This window comes from Corvus cornix, chromosome 2 (assembly GCF_000738735.6).
Source record: "Corvus cornix cornix isolate S_Up_H32 chromosome 2, ASM73873v5, whole genome shotgun sequence".
NCBI classification, from domain to species: Eukaryota; Metazoa; Chordata; class Aves; order Passeriformes; family Corvidae; genus Corvus; species Corvus cornix.
The window spans coordinates 116,775,184-116,792,309 of record NC_046333.1 but is presented as its reverse complement, the minus strand read 5'-3'; the positions used below and the strand labels follow the sequence as shown (position 1 = coordinate 116,792,309).

Here is a 17,126-nt window from a genome sequence, read left to right as displayed (position 1 = left end):
CAAACTCCAACTGAAACAGTAAGAGTGCTTTATAAATGCAAACTTTGTATAATAAACAATTAACAGTTCAAAGTATGCAAATGGAGTAACATCTTATTAATTTAAAATTTGGAAACAATTATATTACATTGCTGAAAGTGTTCCTAAGTGTGTAAAAAAGTACTGAAGTCAGCAACTAACATAAATCCATATTGGTTCCCCCTTCCCCAAGATACCAACAAAAGGTTCCACACCATTTTTTCAAATTTTATTTAATCTCAGAACCACTGCTATGTTACACCCATCAGGCTGAAGTTTATTCACTCTGGATGTTCAAGTTCTGACAATCAGAATGGGTGACATGAGGACCCCTTTCCCCCAGTGTTGTGTTGCAGTCAGTATTGGTCCAGTAAGACAAAAGTTTTGCAGTCACTGCCTGCCCCCCACCCCTTTATTTCCCCCAATACATGAAGCATGGCCTAGCATTAGTGTCACCCTTTTGTCTGCAATTATTTAAATAGGATGAGATGGAAACTCAGTTGTTTGCACATTTGTACAAAAGGTGACATGAAAATTCTGTATTTTAACAAATAAACACTTAAAACACAGGATTTTGTTTTGCAGTGTTGCAACCCTTTCATTTGAGGAAAAATATGCCCCCCCCTGCCAGCCATGACCATAATAATTAACAAAACAGTTGTAGTTTTGATTTTCATCAAGATTTCCAAACTGGCAGATTTTATTTTCACACCCTCTTCACAATAGACAAGATGCTTACCATATATTTAGGATTACAAGTTGTCACTAAAAGAAAACTTTACACAACCACTATACATTTAGGTTGAAAAACTGTCCTTGCATGAAAAATATACCTAGAAATCAAGTGGTAAACAAGAAAAAAAACATTGAGAAGATTAATGTTTTTAAAATGTGCCATTTTAAATTTATCAACTCCTCTACTTTTCATTCATACTGTTTTTACCTATAGTATTTGTTAAGGCAAACAGCTAATCCATTTCTGAAGAGGTGTTGTGGAAATTGTGGATAAACAGCAAACATTTGGCATTAAAATAGATAGCACGTATGTAGCCTCTAGTAATATACATTAAGCATCTCTCTTGGACTTCAGGATAATGACAGGGGAGCATGAACATGCTAACAATGTCAAAAATGCTTAAAATTTAGCATCCAAGCAATTTCTATTAATGCTTCTGTAGTTTTCAAGCTCTAAGTAGTATAGGTTTTATGCAAATGCATTAAAGAATTCTAGCTTGGCAAGTACACCCAAGCAGGTTATTAAACTATATATACAGAAAGTGATAAATACAGAATTAAAAGAGTCCTTCCGCTTCTCTTCATAGCCTTGAAAATTGACAAAAAACTTGAGGACAGCTCTACAATATTAAACATTAGGTAACCTCAGGAGCTGGGAAACCTAACTACACAAACTGATTAAAATACTCAGATGATTTTGTAGTGTTTAATACAATTCAGTTCGTAGTCAAGGGCACAAGACAACATTTAACAAAAATAATCACATCAATTGACCTAGAAATCAAATGTAAATAGATATGAATACAATCTCCAAAATCTGTCTTTAAGTGAACATTAACCATTTATTCAAAGTTATACAAGAATTTGAAGGATAAAGTCTTCTGCAACAGGAAACCAACTTACAAGTTTCATGTCTCAGTTGAATTGAAGTGGAGGTGAGCGGGGCAGGGGGAGAGAAGGGTGAACAAACAAGTTAGTAGGCCCCATCCAGGCAGCTAGAAAGTAAAAACAGGCTCAACAGCAGCCTCCTCCAGCTTGTTGTCCTCCCTGATTGCCTGCAAGTGTTGCATTGGTGGCAGCATGTTGAGGGCCAATTTTTATGCCATTTGCCTGAAATGAAGTTTAATACACACTGTAAGTATTTTAGAATATACTTGAAAAGATACTTTTTCTATTTAGAAGATCATATAACACATTCTCCTAATGTATGCAATAAATATAGCAAAGTTTTTAATTTTTTCACAGCATGTTCTTAGTGATTAAGTATTATTTAAAGGAAGATGGCTTCCTTCTCATTTAAATTTTATCTCCATGTTACACTCTGTAGCTTAAACTCTTAAAAAAAAACCAAAACAAAACAAAGCCAAAACCCACAGAGCAAGAATTGTATTTGAATACTACTGGGCACATGGCTCAAAAATACACAGCATTTGCTAAGAATGTGTAACCTCTCCCCTCTTGCCAAAATCTCCACTAGTTTAATAGTTTAATATAAAACTTTTCCTCTCTAGACAGCATTTCTTTCTGTGTTGAATCAGCTGTAGAGGCTAAGGGCATACGAGTGTTCTGTGTCATCAATAATTTCTGTGATCCCAAAAGACATGGCTACTTGCCAAGAACCCACACACAGCGTAGCTCTTTCGTTCATCAAAATCACACTTATATCTTAACCCTCACTCCCTCAAGTGGATTTTACCTAAAAATACAGCACTTTGAGAAAAGTAATACAGTAGCTTCAAAAATTAAGCTCTTAAGGAAACTTTGCGTCACAGCAAATCTCAGATTTATAGTGCTTGGCAGTTGTTCTGCAGCAGTGGTAGCCTTCGGGTTTCTGGCACTCGCTCAGTATTGACAGCAGCTGATGTGGTTTCTTTTCGCTCTTTGACTCCTCTTTAATAAAAAGCATGCCCTATGGCTCATTGGTTTTGCCCCCTCTGGGCTGATAGCAACTTCTTGAGGAATCAAGGAGCCAGACTTGGCATAAAGCCAAATAAGTAGCACGGACTGTTGGCTCTTGACAGCATATTGCAATCAGAGCTCCTTAAGGCACAGTAAAGCAGTCAGCTACTATATGAAACCCGACAGATACAACAAGCGTGCTTTTTCAGACACTCTGATTGCTCTCCAATTTATATTGTACTACCAACTGCATTTTCTTCAGGAAAGATGTGAAAGAATTTTAAATTTTTTATCAGTGGACTGAATTTAAGAAGTGTTTCACCAACATGCACACACACTTTACAGTCAGAATTAGTTTGAAGGATTACTATTCAAGTCTTATTTAGCTACAAGTTTCCTGATGCATTACTTTGCATACTACTGAAGTTTCTCATTTTTTCCTCTCTGAAGTAATGAGTAATATTTTCAGTAGTCTACAGTTTCTCATGTTGAAATATATTGAGCAGAAAGAGGTGAAGCTATTTAATTTGAGTCCTGCCAATTCCTTTCCTACTCTGAACAATTCTGCAAGGACTGTAATGTTTAAGAGAAGCATCACAGTGACAGTCTGGACACACCTCTCCACAGAGCAGAAACAGAACAGAGTGGTGGTGCAGATTTTCACATGTGGTTTTACTAAGCACCTCAGCAACAATATTCACGGACATGAAGGATAAAAAAACCAACTTGGTGTTCACAAAAGACTGGCCACCTCACATTGCCAAATTTTTTATGAGACATTAACAGAGAGCTTATACAATCTTAACATTTCTATACAACACTAGTATGTCTATTTCTCACCTCAGAATTTGAATCTGCTTTTTCTACTGCTGTGAACATCTCTCCTAACTGCTCAAAATTTTCAACAGCACAATCATTTCAAAATTCAAGAGACATTATAGGTCTTTCTAGCTCTTGCTCCCCTTTCTCCAGTTCTCCACCCCCACCCCAAACAAGCAAAGGCACAGGTCCCAATAATCTGTAATTTCAGTAATGTGCATAACCAAAATGGCTAATCTTTTATTCCCTACAGTATCCAGCCACCTAAACCAGGAACATTTCAAAAGTCTTTTATGTAACTCTCAAAGCAATCCCTCCCCTACACTGGACAGCTCATGGAGTGCATCTGGCATATCAACATGGTCCCCCATTTACATAGTGGAAAATTATCTTTGAAAACAGATGACACCATATGGAGAAGTGGATGAAAGTGGATTTTCTTCTCTTTTGGGGATTTATATTATTTTGCGATGCTTCATGGATGGATAGGGTCACTTATTTTAATCCATTTTTATCACAATAGCATTCTAGATGCAAATGGAACAGACAAATCTTTTACTGTTCAGCCTTCTAGGGAAGGTGAATTTTGCACTTTTAAAAAGCAAAGAGTCTTCAGAGTACTAAAAGTTACCTCATTATTAATGTCAAAAACGCCTTCCTGGATTTTCTCATAGATCTCCTTTGCAGTGTTAATAAATGCCTAAAACAGAGGAAAAAAGATGACAGACACAATGAATGCAATACCCTTTGGTGTAAGATGCACTAATTAGAATTCAATCTCTTGTGCAGTTGCTTCAGTGAGACTTTCCTTCCTGACCTCTGCAGAAACAGGTATGACAACAGCATCCTATAACTTACCCTGAAGCAGCAATGGATCACACGCTGTTTACAAAAACAGTGGCATTTTCATAACATCCGTATTCTACAATCTGTTGTCCAGTAATTACAGGGAAAAAGTGGTTTTTAAGATATATAAATTACTTTTAAATTATTTATTTCTGACCCTTATGGATAGATTGTGTGGCAGATGGTTTCCCCTACCCTTAATATCTTTGTAATAGGCCACTCTAGATTAGAGTGCTTAGCAACATAAAACCACAGGGTACTTACAATGATGATGTAAGGATGCTGTCTGCTGGATGAAACCTTATGCTATCATTTAATATTCACCTAATTTTAAGAACGTATTCTCTTTAATTAATCTTGCACACAATGGGCAACAGACATCTTAATAGTAGAAAGGAGAGGCCCCAGGTTTTATAACTTCTAAAAATCTATTGTTTTAATTCAGAGAAAATACTTCAACACTCAGGTCTGAAAAAGCAACTGCTATAAATGTTTTGGTTAAAGTTTACAATCAATGATTCCATTCTTCATCTCTCATTTAGCTTTATAGGTCAAGTAATGCCTAAAATAATGTATAATTTAGGAGGTGATTAACAGCAGCTAGTAATTACAACAAACATACAGGTTTTTTTGTTTTAAAATACCAACACCATGCAATCATACAAGACATGCAACCCTCTGCACAAGCCTATTACAGCAAATACAGATCTAATTCAAATATAAAAAAGTAAACAGGGTTCATGGAGAGGAACAAATCATACCTTTCCTCATTTCTACACTGGAAGCATTTGACTGCTGAACTTGCCACCAGAGCTTTGTTTCCTAATTAACAGGACTGATATGTTTTCACCTTTAAAGGCCTTACAGCTCCCCAGAGTAATCAATCTACTGCAGCTCAATTACTGCACCAAGCACACACCGCAGCCAGTGAAGGAGACTTGAACGACTGCAGCAGGAGCAGAGAGATATGAATATGCATAAACTCTAAGTGGGTGATCGAATCATCACAGAGGGTCATGAGAATTTGCAGCAAAATAATGAGAAGAATTAATCATTGCAGATTCACAAGGCACTTAGGAAGCGAGTTCGTTTTTCAAACACGTGTTAGAGTTGAGAAGAAAAATTGGCTTTTGGCCAACTACGAATTGATTCAAATTCCTCAGAAACAGAAGTTTTCTATGTAAGGAAAAAAATTCAAACTTATCTTTGTTCCTGATAACATACTAATTATTGTAATGGCCTCATACATGTGCCTACTGAAAAGTATACGTCAACTTTGAAAATTCACACAGCTGGAATCTGTGAGGATACTTCTACTTCAGCGGGACACTAAACAGAACTTGAAGTCTTAAAAAAGCATTATGATAACTTCATGTAAACAAGCACTTAACAATTGGCACTTCTAACTGTTCTAGAAGATGCCGGCTAAGTACACCAAGACTCTTAGAATTAATTTCATGAGAATTACACTAAATCTACAAAAATTACTTTAGAGCAACAAACTAGAATTTTAACAGACTCCAATCTAATACAACTGAGAATAAATTCTCTTGGATACTACACTCAAGAACAGTCATTGTAGCAATGCATCTATCCTCACAAAAACCAGTAAAATGCACTGGAAAACAGTACTGCATAAACACAAAATTCCTTCTATTACTACACATGTACTGTACAAAGCAAAAGAGCATACTGAGTTCAGTACAGTATATTTCAATATTTAACATATTGGCCAAGAAACTGTTGATCTGAAAAAAACCAAATATTACATTAATCTCAGTTCTATCATTTCAGTTCTCCTGAAGTCATAATCAGACTACCCCATTCCCATCAGTGATTCTGGTGCACAACATATTTAGTGTTGAAACAGCACATACTGTTGCTCTGCATAGCAAAATGCCAGGTTGCACTGGGCCACAGAAGTAATTCCTATTTGAAAACAAATGATAAGAATATAGCACATAGTAAGTCTACCTCACGTTCTCTTCTTTTTATGTACTCTAAAAAATTGCTACTAATCAGCCATGAAAAGAGACTTCAATCCCTTGATGCTTCCATTTGTTTCTCACATCCACATATTTTATGTTAACTTATGATTCAAAGTGTAAGCAGACTCAAAATAATCACCTGAGAACATCACTAAAACAGCAGTCTACCTGCTCTAGAAATATCTTATCAGATTTTGGTATTGCATGCTAGTGCCCCAATTAGCAAAGACAAGAAGGTAAACTTGGTATAATTAAGTTCTTCTAAAAATCTCTTTTAATACTGCATATTCTAACTCTTATCTGGAACATGCAGTATACTGTAAACTCTTAATTATTTATGGACATTTTAATTTATTTATAGTTTATCATACTTTCAGATTAACTGAACCATAGATGCACAAAGACAGAGCAATTTCCCCTCAAATCCAGTTTAGATTTATTAGACCACATGCAGGGGACTGCAAGAACACAGCTGTAGCACTTCACACACCAACTTGGATCCAGGTGCAGTTTAGCCACTTCCACACAAGACCTCACCAGTAAGCCCACATGGGCTCAGCTGGCTGCCTACCAAGCCTACTGCAGTTGCACTGTACATTCCCATAATGCTGCTGCTACTAAAACACTAGACAAAGATACTCATGCTTGTCCATCCCAAATCAGGTTCAGGTTCATTTTCACCACTCCAGGGGAGGCAGTACCAGACTCACCCTGGATTTATGTACAATCACCTGAAAGATGGCAAGGCCCTCATACACAGTACCTCTACTACTCCCAAAAGTGAGAGACTTTTGCAAAATCAGTATGTTAGACTTCCAAATATAAAAATCCTTGACTAAATTTTGGGAAAACTCAAGAAAACAATGTAACTTCAGGAAAATGTCTACATTTAATGTTTAACACTCAGTAATTTTCTAAACCACAACTTACTGATGCTTTTATGCATGAGACTGCTGAATATAACTGTACCACAGCATTAAAAAAAGGTTGTATACAAGTTATTCAGTGATTTGTTTTAATGTAACGTGTTTTTCAATTGTGTGCTCATTATAACTAGGTTTCCAAATAACAGCAGTACCCCACTGAGAAGTGCATTACTGTACAAGTGGGAAAATGAGTCCTGCAAGATGTGATCTGCTTGTTGTGTCATGCCTGCACCTACTGCAAAGCCAACAAAAGAGGCTTTTAAATCACAATATACCAGTGTAATATCACTTTAGATTATCTGTATAAGGAGTTTCCCAGATCATAGTCCAACATGAGAATCAAGAGGCCATGTCTCACAATACCTGCCCCAAAAAACCCCCCAAACAACACAAAACTGCAACAACCAAACCCTACAGATACCACATTTTAGGTAAATTAATCCTACAAACACTCAATGTAGAATTAAATCAACTTCAACATTCGTATCATCACACAAATAAGTAATGCAGGTTTACTACCCTTGAGACAAATCCAGGAAGAATTAATTCTGCAACTGGTAAAAACAATGCAAGAAACAGGTAAGGGAGTAAGTTCCTGATACCTCTGTCTCATGGAAGCTGTATGCAGGAGTAATAATAAGCTAAGGGCATCAGAACATGATCAGTAGAGCAGCTACATGTAGTTTTCACTTGCAGATGTCAATAATGTCGCTTGTCTTTCTCAGAAAGCTAACAACAGGACAAGAATCTGAGGACTTCACTACAAGCTGAGCATAACAGGAAAATCCCGTAAATGAATCACCGATACTTTTCAAAACTCAACACTTTACAAGTTCATCTTTGCCTAAAATCAAGTATGAGATCACGTTCGGCACGGCCAGCTCGTGGAACATGCTGCCCTCTGGTGGCAATGTTAAAATTAAATCTAATGCTTGGAAATAATTGGGCAATCAGTATTTCTGGATTCTTTCTTACAATTAAATGAGGAATGTTAAAGGTTAAATATAACACAAATTCTAAAGCATGACCCAGACAACACCTAGAATTTCCTCCTCCTCTCCAACTTCCTATCTTATCTTTTAGCAGTACGATATGATAAAATAGTTAGATTACTCTACTATTTAAGAATGCATTTGGAAACAGTAACAATATGGACAACAAATGGATTTACGCCTAAAGCATGCACCTTCCCAGTGTGTAAGTGGTACTGGATGGCCACTTAATAAAGTGAGATTCCAAAGCTCTGAGCAGCTCTTTTATGCACACACAGTAAGGCAATACCTTTTGCAGCTAAATGATCTTTCAGGAAGAGGCCTAGCATGCTAGAAGGGATGCAGAAGGATTAATTATAAGCAGTAGTAAGGTGCTATATCATGGATCCACACCCCAAAAGCACCCCAACACATTTGTAACCTTATATTTGAAATATAGGTGCAAAGACACAAACCAGAACTTGATAGCACAATTTATGTCCCCATTGAGGCACAATCTTTCTGACAAACTTATTGGGCTGATTCATATTACTAGAGCTCAAACTGACTTTAAAAGTCCTGCAGCTGTTGTTGAACAGTTACACAGGACAGAATACTTGAGGAAAAAAAAAAAAAAAAAAGATAAATTCCCTAGAACTAAGAATCCATCTCTCCAGGAATCTACAGGTCAGGCAGGCAGTATCATACATTTCATGTTCTTCTATAAAGCCTGAAACACTCAGTTAACTGAAACCTTTTATTCTCATCACAGATGCCCAGAAGCCCCAAGCACCATGGCAGAGCCACTATTCCTTACTGTGAAGCTGGGGCACAATCCAAGGATTTGCCACAAGGAGCTAAAAGCTGTGTATCTTCACTACAGCCAGGTATCCTAGCCCTTCTCCCTTCCACAGCTGAAGTGACATGAGCTTCAAACCCCATTTTCTCACAGGAGAAACTGGCTAAAATGTCAGCTTCACACTTCAGCCTTCTCACAGGAGAAACTGGCTAAAATGTCAGCTTCACACTGCTGAAAGGTCAGCGCTTTGATTTCTAGAAGCTTGAAGGAATACTGGTTTTGATACAAGTTAAGATAAACCTAACTTTTGGGTGGGCTTTTTTTTTTTTTTTTTTAAGGACTCATGATGTAGAAATCCTACTCTTTTGCAAGTACTAGTCAGATTACCTCTTGTGTCAATTTACCTTGCTATGAAAATTATTAACATCCTATGACTTTCAAGTTTTATTAACTAAATCCCTGCTTTCTATATTACCATGTCAAACAACTATTTGTTTCCCAGCTCTTAGTAGTGTTCAGAGAGAATGTGGAAGGGAAATAAAGCACACTTTAAAAATCAGTTCAACTTAAGATGCCTCTAAGAATCTAATCTTGCCAAGAGATTTTCATTTTCACCCTTCAGAACATTACAAAAGGCAATCTCTGTTCTCTTATCTATCCCACTGGTGAAGCTACAGGAACTTGAGCTCCATGTAGCAGAAGTGCTCCATTGGTCAGTTAAAACCATTAGTCTACTCAGATTTAATCCTAAATAATGAATTTACTATTGCATTCTATTTATGTGCACACAACTTGGAATAACACAAATAATGCTCTTAAGTTTGGCATAGGCACCGCTCCATATGGGAAACAACTTACTAAAACCAACTCCCACACCAGGAGTCAGTGATACAAGGGCACGACTCAGGTGAGATCAGCTTCTGAACGCTGATGTTGTCTAGAACTGCTTTGACCAGCATCCAGAGAACTTTCTGGCTTAAGATTGGTCACAACATTCATCATTATTAAAAGTAGTACTCTGAAATGAAAAGATTATGCACAAAGCTACTGTAGCTTCCCAAATACAGCTAGGTATCCTTAATTCTTGAGAACCAGTGCACATAAATGGATTCAAACCATTGATATGCCAGGCACAAGAAGTTAAGCAGTGTGTGCTATAGGAGACTACATGGTCACCCTGAGACCATGCAGGTGACTCTACTCTGCCCCTGCCCAAGCAGAAGGCTCTTAGCAAACTCTGAACTGCAGGATGCAGGTAAGACCACAATTAATAGTCATATACTACTGTTGAACTACCAGTGAAAAAGCTAATGTGATAAAATTGCTAATGCCTCTTGCAAACGAGACTAAAAAACATTCTTATGTATTATGTGCTGGTTTAACGAGAGGTCAGAAATCAACAGATGTTGTGATTAAAACAAGTGCAAACCCTCCTGGGGTACAGACCCCAGACTAACATGTGTATGAGTGAAAAGCCTCCCAATGGACATCAGTGTTTTCTTAGAAGTAAATAAGCAACACTGAAGTCTGCAAACAGTACCTCAGAGTACACATCACCCATCCACAATTCAACAAAGTAAAGCAAATATGATAGCCAAGATTCTAAAAGTTAACAGGATTCCATCACGAGAAAGACCACAGCCATGCATGTTAGAGTGTACACTACACTAACTCCAACCAGCTTAGAAATCACTGAGAAGGAAAAAAAAAAAAAAAAAAAAAGGCACAAGAAGTCAGTAATATTTTGGTAGTTGGTTACCTTTACAGCTTTAGACAGAGGCTAAAAGGAAATTAACAACCTCCTGTTTAAATAAGTACGATATTGCTGAAGAGACTAGCATTAACTGTCCTTGCACTGCAGTCAAATTATAAGCCTGTGGCTAGCCTCCCCCCAGTAATCATTTTATCCTCTCAGTGATGCAAAAACTCTTTTTACACAATCCCACTCCACATCAAATATGATGACTTAACTCTGTGGTTACAGAGAATTCTTATAAGTCTCCAAAGTAACTATGAAGGAAGAGCCTGCATCTATTTCCCACTCCCTACCGTCTATTACCAATTACGCAAACAGGGTGGAAATTTCTCCAACAGCCTTACACAAAATAAACAGCCAAGAGGATATTTTCCACTCCTTATCATCCATTTCTATTTAAGATGTAGGTAATGAGGCATAATCCTGAAGAACATAATGAACAATTTTAAACTGTTTTAAGATCCAAGCACCAAAAAGGTCCATGTACTGCTCCTGCTACAGATTTACTAAGGTATTCCACAGTAGTGGAAATCAGGATTAAACAAGGGAAACAGCTTAAATAAACTTTACCAACAGAAGCTGATTTGTTCATATAAAGAAAATGCTAGAAATTAGGATTTTGCTTCTGTAGCTGTTAACTATTCTACATCGTGCCACTTTTTTTAGTGTTTACTGAGAACACCATTTAAGGAATTCACTTGATTGTCACTGAAAGGGATTATATCCTGAAGCTTTTCCACCAGAACTAGAAAGTTAGTATACACACACATCACTCACCTGTATAATTGAAAGGAAAGGATTCTATTTGAGCTTTTTGATAAAGAACTTAATGCTCATTTGCCTCCTGATAATCAGAGATGCATTAGATACTGGACAATTCATTCATTAGGACATAGTTTTTGATGCAAAGAGAGGTGATTATGTGAGAATCAGATAGTAATGAATCCTGTGAAAGTCATCTGTAGCTTACTGTAACTTTTAAAAAAACTTAAATATTTTGTAACTACAAGGCTTTACCAATAAAAGAATACCTCATTGGTCACATACCATTTTGAATTTAGGACAGTTTTGGGAAAGAATAGGGGGAGATTAAAAGAAGATGAACTACATCATGTTATTCTAAAAAACGTCAGTGTGGATGAACTGAGTATGGGCTTGAAAGACATGTGAAGCAATCTTTCTGCTTTACATAGCACTAGCATCTCAGCTGGAGCTCTTTATCCACCACTGTACTTGTCTGACTAGAATGCAGTTAGTTTTCTTTACAGCAGTCTGCATGTGGCTGTGTTTTGGATTTGTGACTAAAATTCAGTGTTGGTAACACACGGATGTTTTAGCTACTGCTGAGTGTCACTGTTTCTTACTCTGCCCTCTCCTAACAGTGATTAGGCACAGGGTAGGCAAAATCATGGGGAGCACAAACCAGCCAGGACAGCTGACCAGAATTGGCCTGAGGGGTATTTCATACTACATGAGTTAATGCTTAGAAATAAAAACCAAAGGGCAGTCAAAGTTGCTGTTGCTCAGAGACTGGCTGAGATTCGATTTGTGTGTAGGAAGTTGTAAGTGATTGCCTTTCTGTCACTCTTCAACCATCTGTTTCCTTCATTTTTAAAACTCTGTCTCAGCCCCTGAGTATTATTCTGCTTTGGCTCTTCTGGTTCTTTCCCCCATCCTGCTAGACAGAGGCACTGAGTGAGCAACTTGGTGGGCATCCAGCTGCAGCTGAGGTCAGCTGACCATGACCACCCTTCAAGACAGGAATGCAGTAAATCAAGGTGAGAGATGCAAGAACTCACATGTGTCCAGAAATATGAACTATAAGCCAAACTTGAAAAGACTTAAGTTCTTTAAAAGTAGCAAAAACTGAAAAACTAATTAAATAAATAGCAGACTACAATAACCTCTTCAGCAGCTCCGTAGAGGACAGAAAATTGAAGCTGTGTGCAAATTGAAGAAGATTCCTACTAGGTAGTAGAGAGGAAAGATGTTGACAGTACAAACACCAAAGCACTGCAAGAGATTGCTCTGAAGAGCTTGTGATATACTAGGAGCCTTCAGAACAGGTTAGGATGACATCTACCAAGAATACCAATAGCTTGGCTTGCTTTGGACTAGCAAATCTATTCTAGCCTTATTTCTTAGATTTCATGACAGACAGACGTTAGCCATTTCTCTGATCAAGTGCTTCAAAAAACCCCACAAGTACAATAATTAGGAAGCCTCAACAATATAAGTAGTGCTGTGCAATCAATTACAACACGGACATTGTCTTTCTCATAATATAAAGAGCAGTTAATTCAAGTTAAGGAACCCAGAATCTAGAGGAATAGTATCTATACAAATGTGTAATTTAAAGCAAGTGTTTAAATAAAATGCCAGTGCTGAGCAAAGTTACCTCCTCTACATTGGAAGCAGTTTTGGCAGATGTCTCCATAAAGATAAGTCCATGCTCTCGTGCAAATGCTTCACCCTCCTCTTTCTTGACTTCTCGTCTAGATTCTAAATCACTAAGATGGAAGAAAAAAAAAGTTAAGTTACATGGTCTAACATGTCCATATAAAGATTATCCTTCACAGCCATGCTTATAAGCCTGAGAAGCCAAGAGCTCCCATCAGAACTTGGGTATATAACTAGTCAAGCCCTTAAATAAAGCAGAATTACTGTAAGCCCTGCACTTACAGTATATGGAATAGTTACAGGCATCACACTCACTCGAGCTATATATCCTAGCTGACATAAATCTTACCAAAGACTTTATGAAACAGCTTTCTACAGGATGAGTGTGTATTTAGGTATTCCTTGAATACTAACTTCAGACATTGTCTTTTCAGTACATATACTCTTCTAGTATAGTATTACCTACCAATTCAATACTATAAAGCTGAGCTGATAAAGGAGCTTTGTAAGTGATTTCTTAATAGTAAACAGTTCTAAAAATAAAGTTCATTTTTTCTATTCAGTAGCAAAACTTCACACAGTCAATTTCTGTTCTAATAAAAAACTTAAAAGCAAAAAATAAATTCTTTTGAACTACATTAGCTTTGAACTACATTAGCATCTCCGAGTAAGTCAGAATTTAGGTTTTGAAATTCCTGGCCCTCCAGCAGCTAAAGAAATTGAAGTGAGTGTTACACAAGTTCTTGCTCCCTGCTTTGGAAGCAATTTAATTCAAAGTTAAACATTACCCAAAGAAGCAGAAAAAAAACCCTCTTGGACTGGACAACTAGAGACAAATCCATTTCTCTACATCATACAGATAAGTATTTTACTCTTACTTTTTAAAACTCCTTTAGGAACAAAGAATTCAGAGTTTGTCCTTCTTTGCAAGTATATTACATCTTGAGCAATAATAGTGATAAATTTATTATTGATTTATAAGTGTAAGATATATATTTCAATGAATTTTCATCTAAGTTGTACATGTATAAATATCTTAGATACATATTTTTAACTAAAAAGCATGCAAATAGATGTATTTAATTTGCTGTCAGTATACAAATAAAAGAGTATCATACTAGACTTCAGTGTTTCCCAACTGAGTAATTATACATATATTAAAAATAGGTAATACTCACTGTGGCATCATCTATTTTGCAGCAAAGCAGATTTTCGTGATTTTTAACTAAATGCTAGCTCAGATGAGTTACAGAACCAATACCATTCAGCACATTACTTAAATATTAAAAAAAATTTGAAGGTAAGGATACAAGAAATATCTTCTTAAAACAATTTTGAAGTTGACATTCTTTATATTTAAGCATTCCCAGTATTAGCTGACATTGTCTTTTTCAACCTGAGCAATGTCTTTATTTGCTACTACCATGCTATTTTCAAAAATACCTTATTTAAAACCTTGACTCACTTCAGTGTTATCTCCATGACAGAACATAAACAAATAACTTTTTACTTGAAATAATGCAGTTGTATCAAAAACTGCAATGACAGCCCAGTCAAAACTCAATACTGATACCTAAACATATTCTTAAAGATCTTTAGCTGCTTCTACTAACCACAGTTGTCTTCCTCTCTCCATTCCAATAATTCGAAGCATTTGGTCTTACTAGATCAATATAGCTATGCTTTGTTCTGGAAAGAAGATTAAGTACAGTATTTGTAATGTTTTAACACTAGTATTTGCAATGTTTTCAACAAACAGCCATTATATTTCAAATTAAATTCTCAATACTCTTCAAATCCAGCAATAAATCAGTATTACAAACTTATGTCAAGTGCACTTTGGGGAGTCATAAGAGCAGTATTTATTTCTTCAAAACTGTTATGCTAGCATACATTCTTCCTTCCACCCATCTCTAGTAGTATGCCCTACCATAAGAACTCTTTCAGGAAAATACAGTAAAATTGAAGGAGTTTTCTTCTTGTCCTCCTTGAAAATAATATCCTTTAAAAAGCTTAAAACTTTTAAGTTAAACTCTTAATACTTTTAGTTCATGCAGCACCTTACTCTGTAACAATATAAAGTGCACATTTTAAGTGTATTTATTGTTTGAATACAACCTACTTGTAACTGGGAACTACTGAACTAGCTGCAAGTAGCAAATAAGTCTGCATCAGCAGAACGCAAGACATGAAAATGTAGTTTAACAGCTAAGAATAATCAGAAAGTTACAGATGTCAATTAAGTACGCAAACTTATCTCAAGCAAACAGTACACTCTACTGTTTCTCTCAGTGCCATCTTTTTACTCACACAAGTATAGAAACAGTTGGTCAGGGCCATTCACGGGTTTACCAAAGCTTCATTTAATAAGACAAGATTACATTTTTTATATTAATTTGTCAAGATTATGCTTGTCACGTTCCTCAATTAAAAAGAAAGTTGTCAGTCATTTACCAGGTAACGTAAAAAGAAGTTCACAAACCTCACCATTACTTAATATGTACCATGGTTTTCAGGAGGACGTAGAGGGTGGTGGGGCAGTGGGGGAAAATAGAAGAGAGAAGAGGGGGAAGAAGAAGAAAATAAAAGTTCAACAGGCCCAAATAGCAAACCCAGACTCACTATCACAGAGCTGTTTCCCAGTAGCATCTAAGAAACGATCTGGCTGTTTGTGAAATTTTCAGGGGCACACGTACACATTGTAATTTCAACTGGCATCTTTACCTTCAAGAATTGCTGAGGCATGGACATAAGTTCAAGTCAATTACACAAAGGCCCATAATTAATGGATTATTAAATTCTGAGGTGATGCTTTCGATATTTTGAAAAAATTCTGCATCCAACAAATAAAAAAAAAATCTAGACATGATGCTACAATTCACCAGATCAAGAACCAGAAGAATTAAAGATAATAAAAACATGTCAGTGAATATATTAAGACTTTTACTACGAAGTCTCAGCATCATCAGGGAATAATTTTGCAATTTTACACAGTTTAGCTGGTAAGACGACCAAGTAACTGGTAAATTGATTACAAATTGGGTAACACTTCCAAAACTTTTAGTTGTATTTTCATCACCCAGTGACTTTACCAGGAAATGGTGAAAAAGCATTCTCTGACACCAACCCCAGCTAAAAGGTACAGAATATGGAAGAGGCTTGCAAATCAGAAATGTCTCAATCACTGAGGTATGCACTTCTTACATTTGAAAGAAGTTTTTGATGTGAGTCCTGTACTATCGGGTTTTTTTTTTAAATGACACTTTCTTTGATGTGATTCTTAACCAAAAACTAAAGCACTTTAGAACACCTCCATTTAGGAATCATTCTTCTAATAAGGGGGAGATCTAGGTGTTTCTAATTGGTGATTCCAGAAACAAAAAAGCATAATGAGAAAATAACTCATAAATCCGTTGCTACATGCATTCACAATCAATCCTTTGGAAGTAAAATTACTTCCAAAACAGATATTCAGAATGTAACATAGTTGATCCATGTGCTGCACATTTGTATTAGTCTAATTAGAATAGGAAAGGCTTTAGGTTCATCACAGAACTATGCAAAATGACAGAAGGGAAGTTAAAGTTCACATATTGCCTACAAATAAGAAAACCCAAAAGCTGAAATATGGAGAAGTTAAATCTTTCCCTCTTACAAAGTAGCAGCTGATCAATTTTTACCTTTTGTTTCCAATAAGCATTATAACCATGTTGGAATTGGAATGCTGACGAGCATCTTCTAACCAAGTTGTCAAGTGGTTGAAAGTGTCCCTCCTAAGTAGGGAAGAGAATGAACATTAAAAGCAGTATTTTAAGAAATCCTTCCCCTGTTAGTCAGCTTCTTTACTTGAGTAACCAACTCACTTATTAGTGCACATGCTCCGGGGATAAAAGCTAGTAATCCCTTTGTGAGAGGGAGAACAGGTGAACAAAAATTTAGCAAACAAGGAGTGTTAATGAACTCTGACTA

At 36.5% G+C, this 17,126-nt stretch overlaps 1 protein-coding gene across 1 annotated transcript in view; it reads right to left on the bottom strand.

Annotated features, from left to right (window-relative positions):
• Positions 1–225: 225 nt before the first annotated feature.
• RAB2A (RAB2A, member RAS oncogene family) overlaps positions 226–17,126 on the bottom strand; it is a 43,178-nt gene continuing 26,277 nt past the window's right edge. The window contains exons 6-9 of the mRNA XM_039549475.1: positions 16,838–16,930; positions 13,156–13,267; positions 4,103–4,171; positions 226–1,863 (exon numbers count right to left, since the gene is read on the bottom strand). Coding sequence (XP_039405409.1) covers positions 1,768–1,863; positions 4,103–4,171; positions 13,156–13,267; positions 16,838–16,930 — 370 coding nt within the window. The 3' untranslated portion in view covers positions 226–1,767. The remainder of the gene's footprint in view (positions 1,864–4,102; positions 4,172–13,155; positions 13,268–16,837; positions 16,931–17,126) is intronic.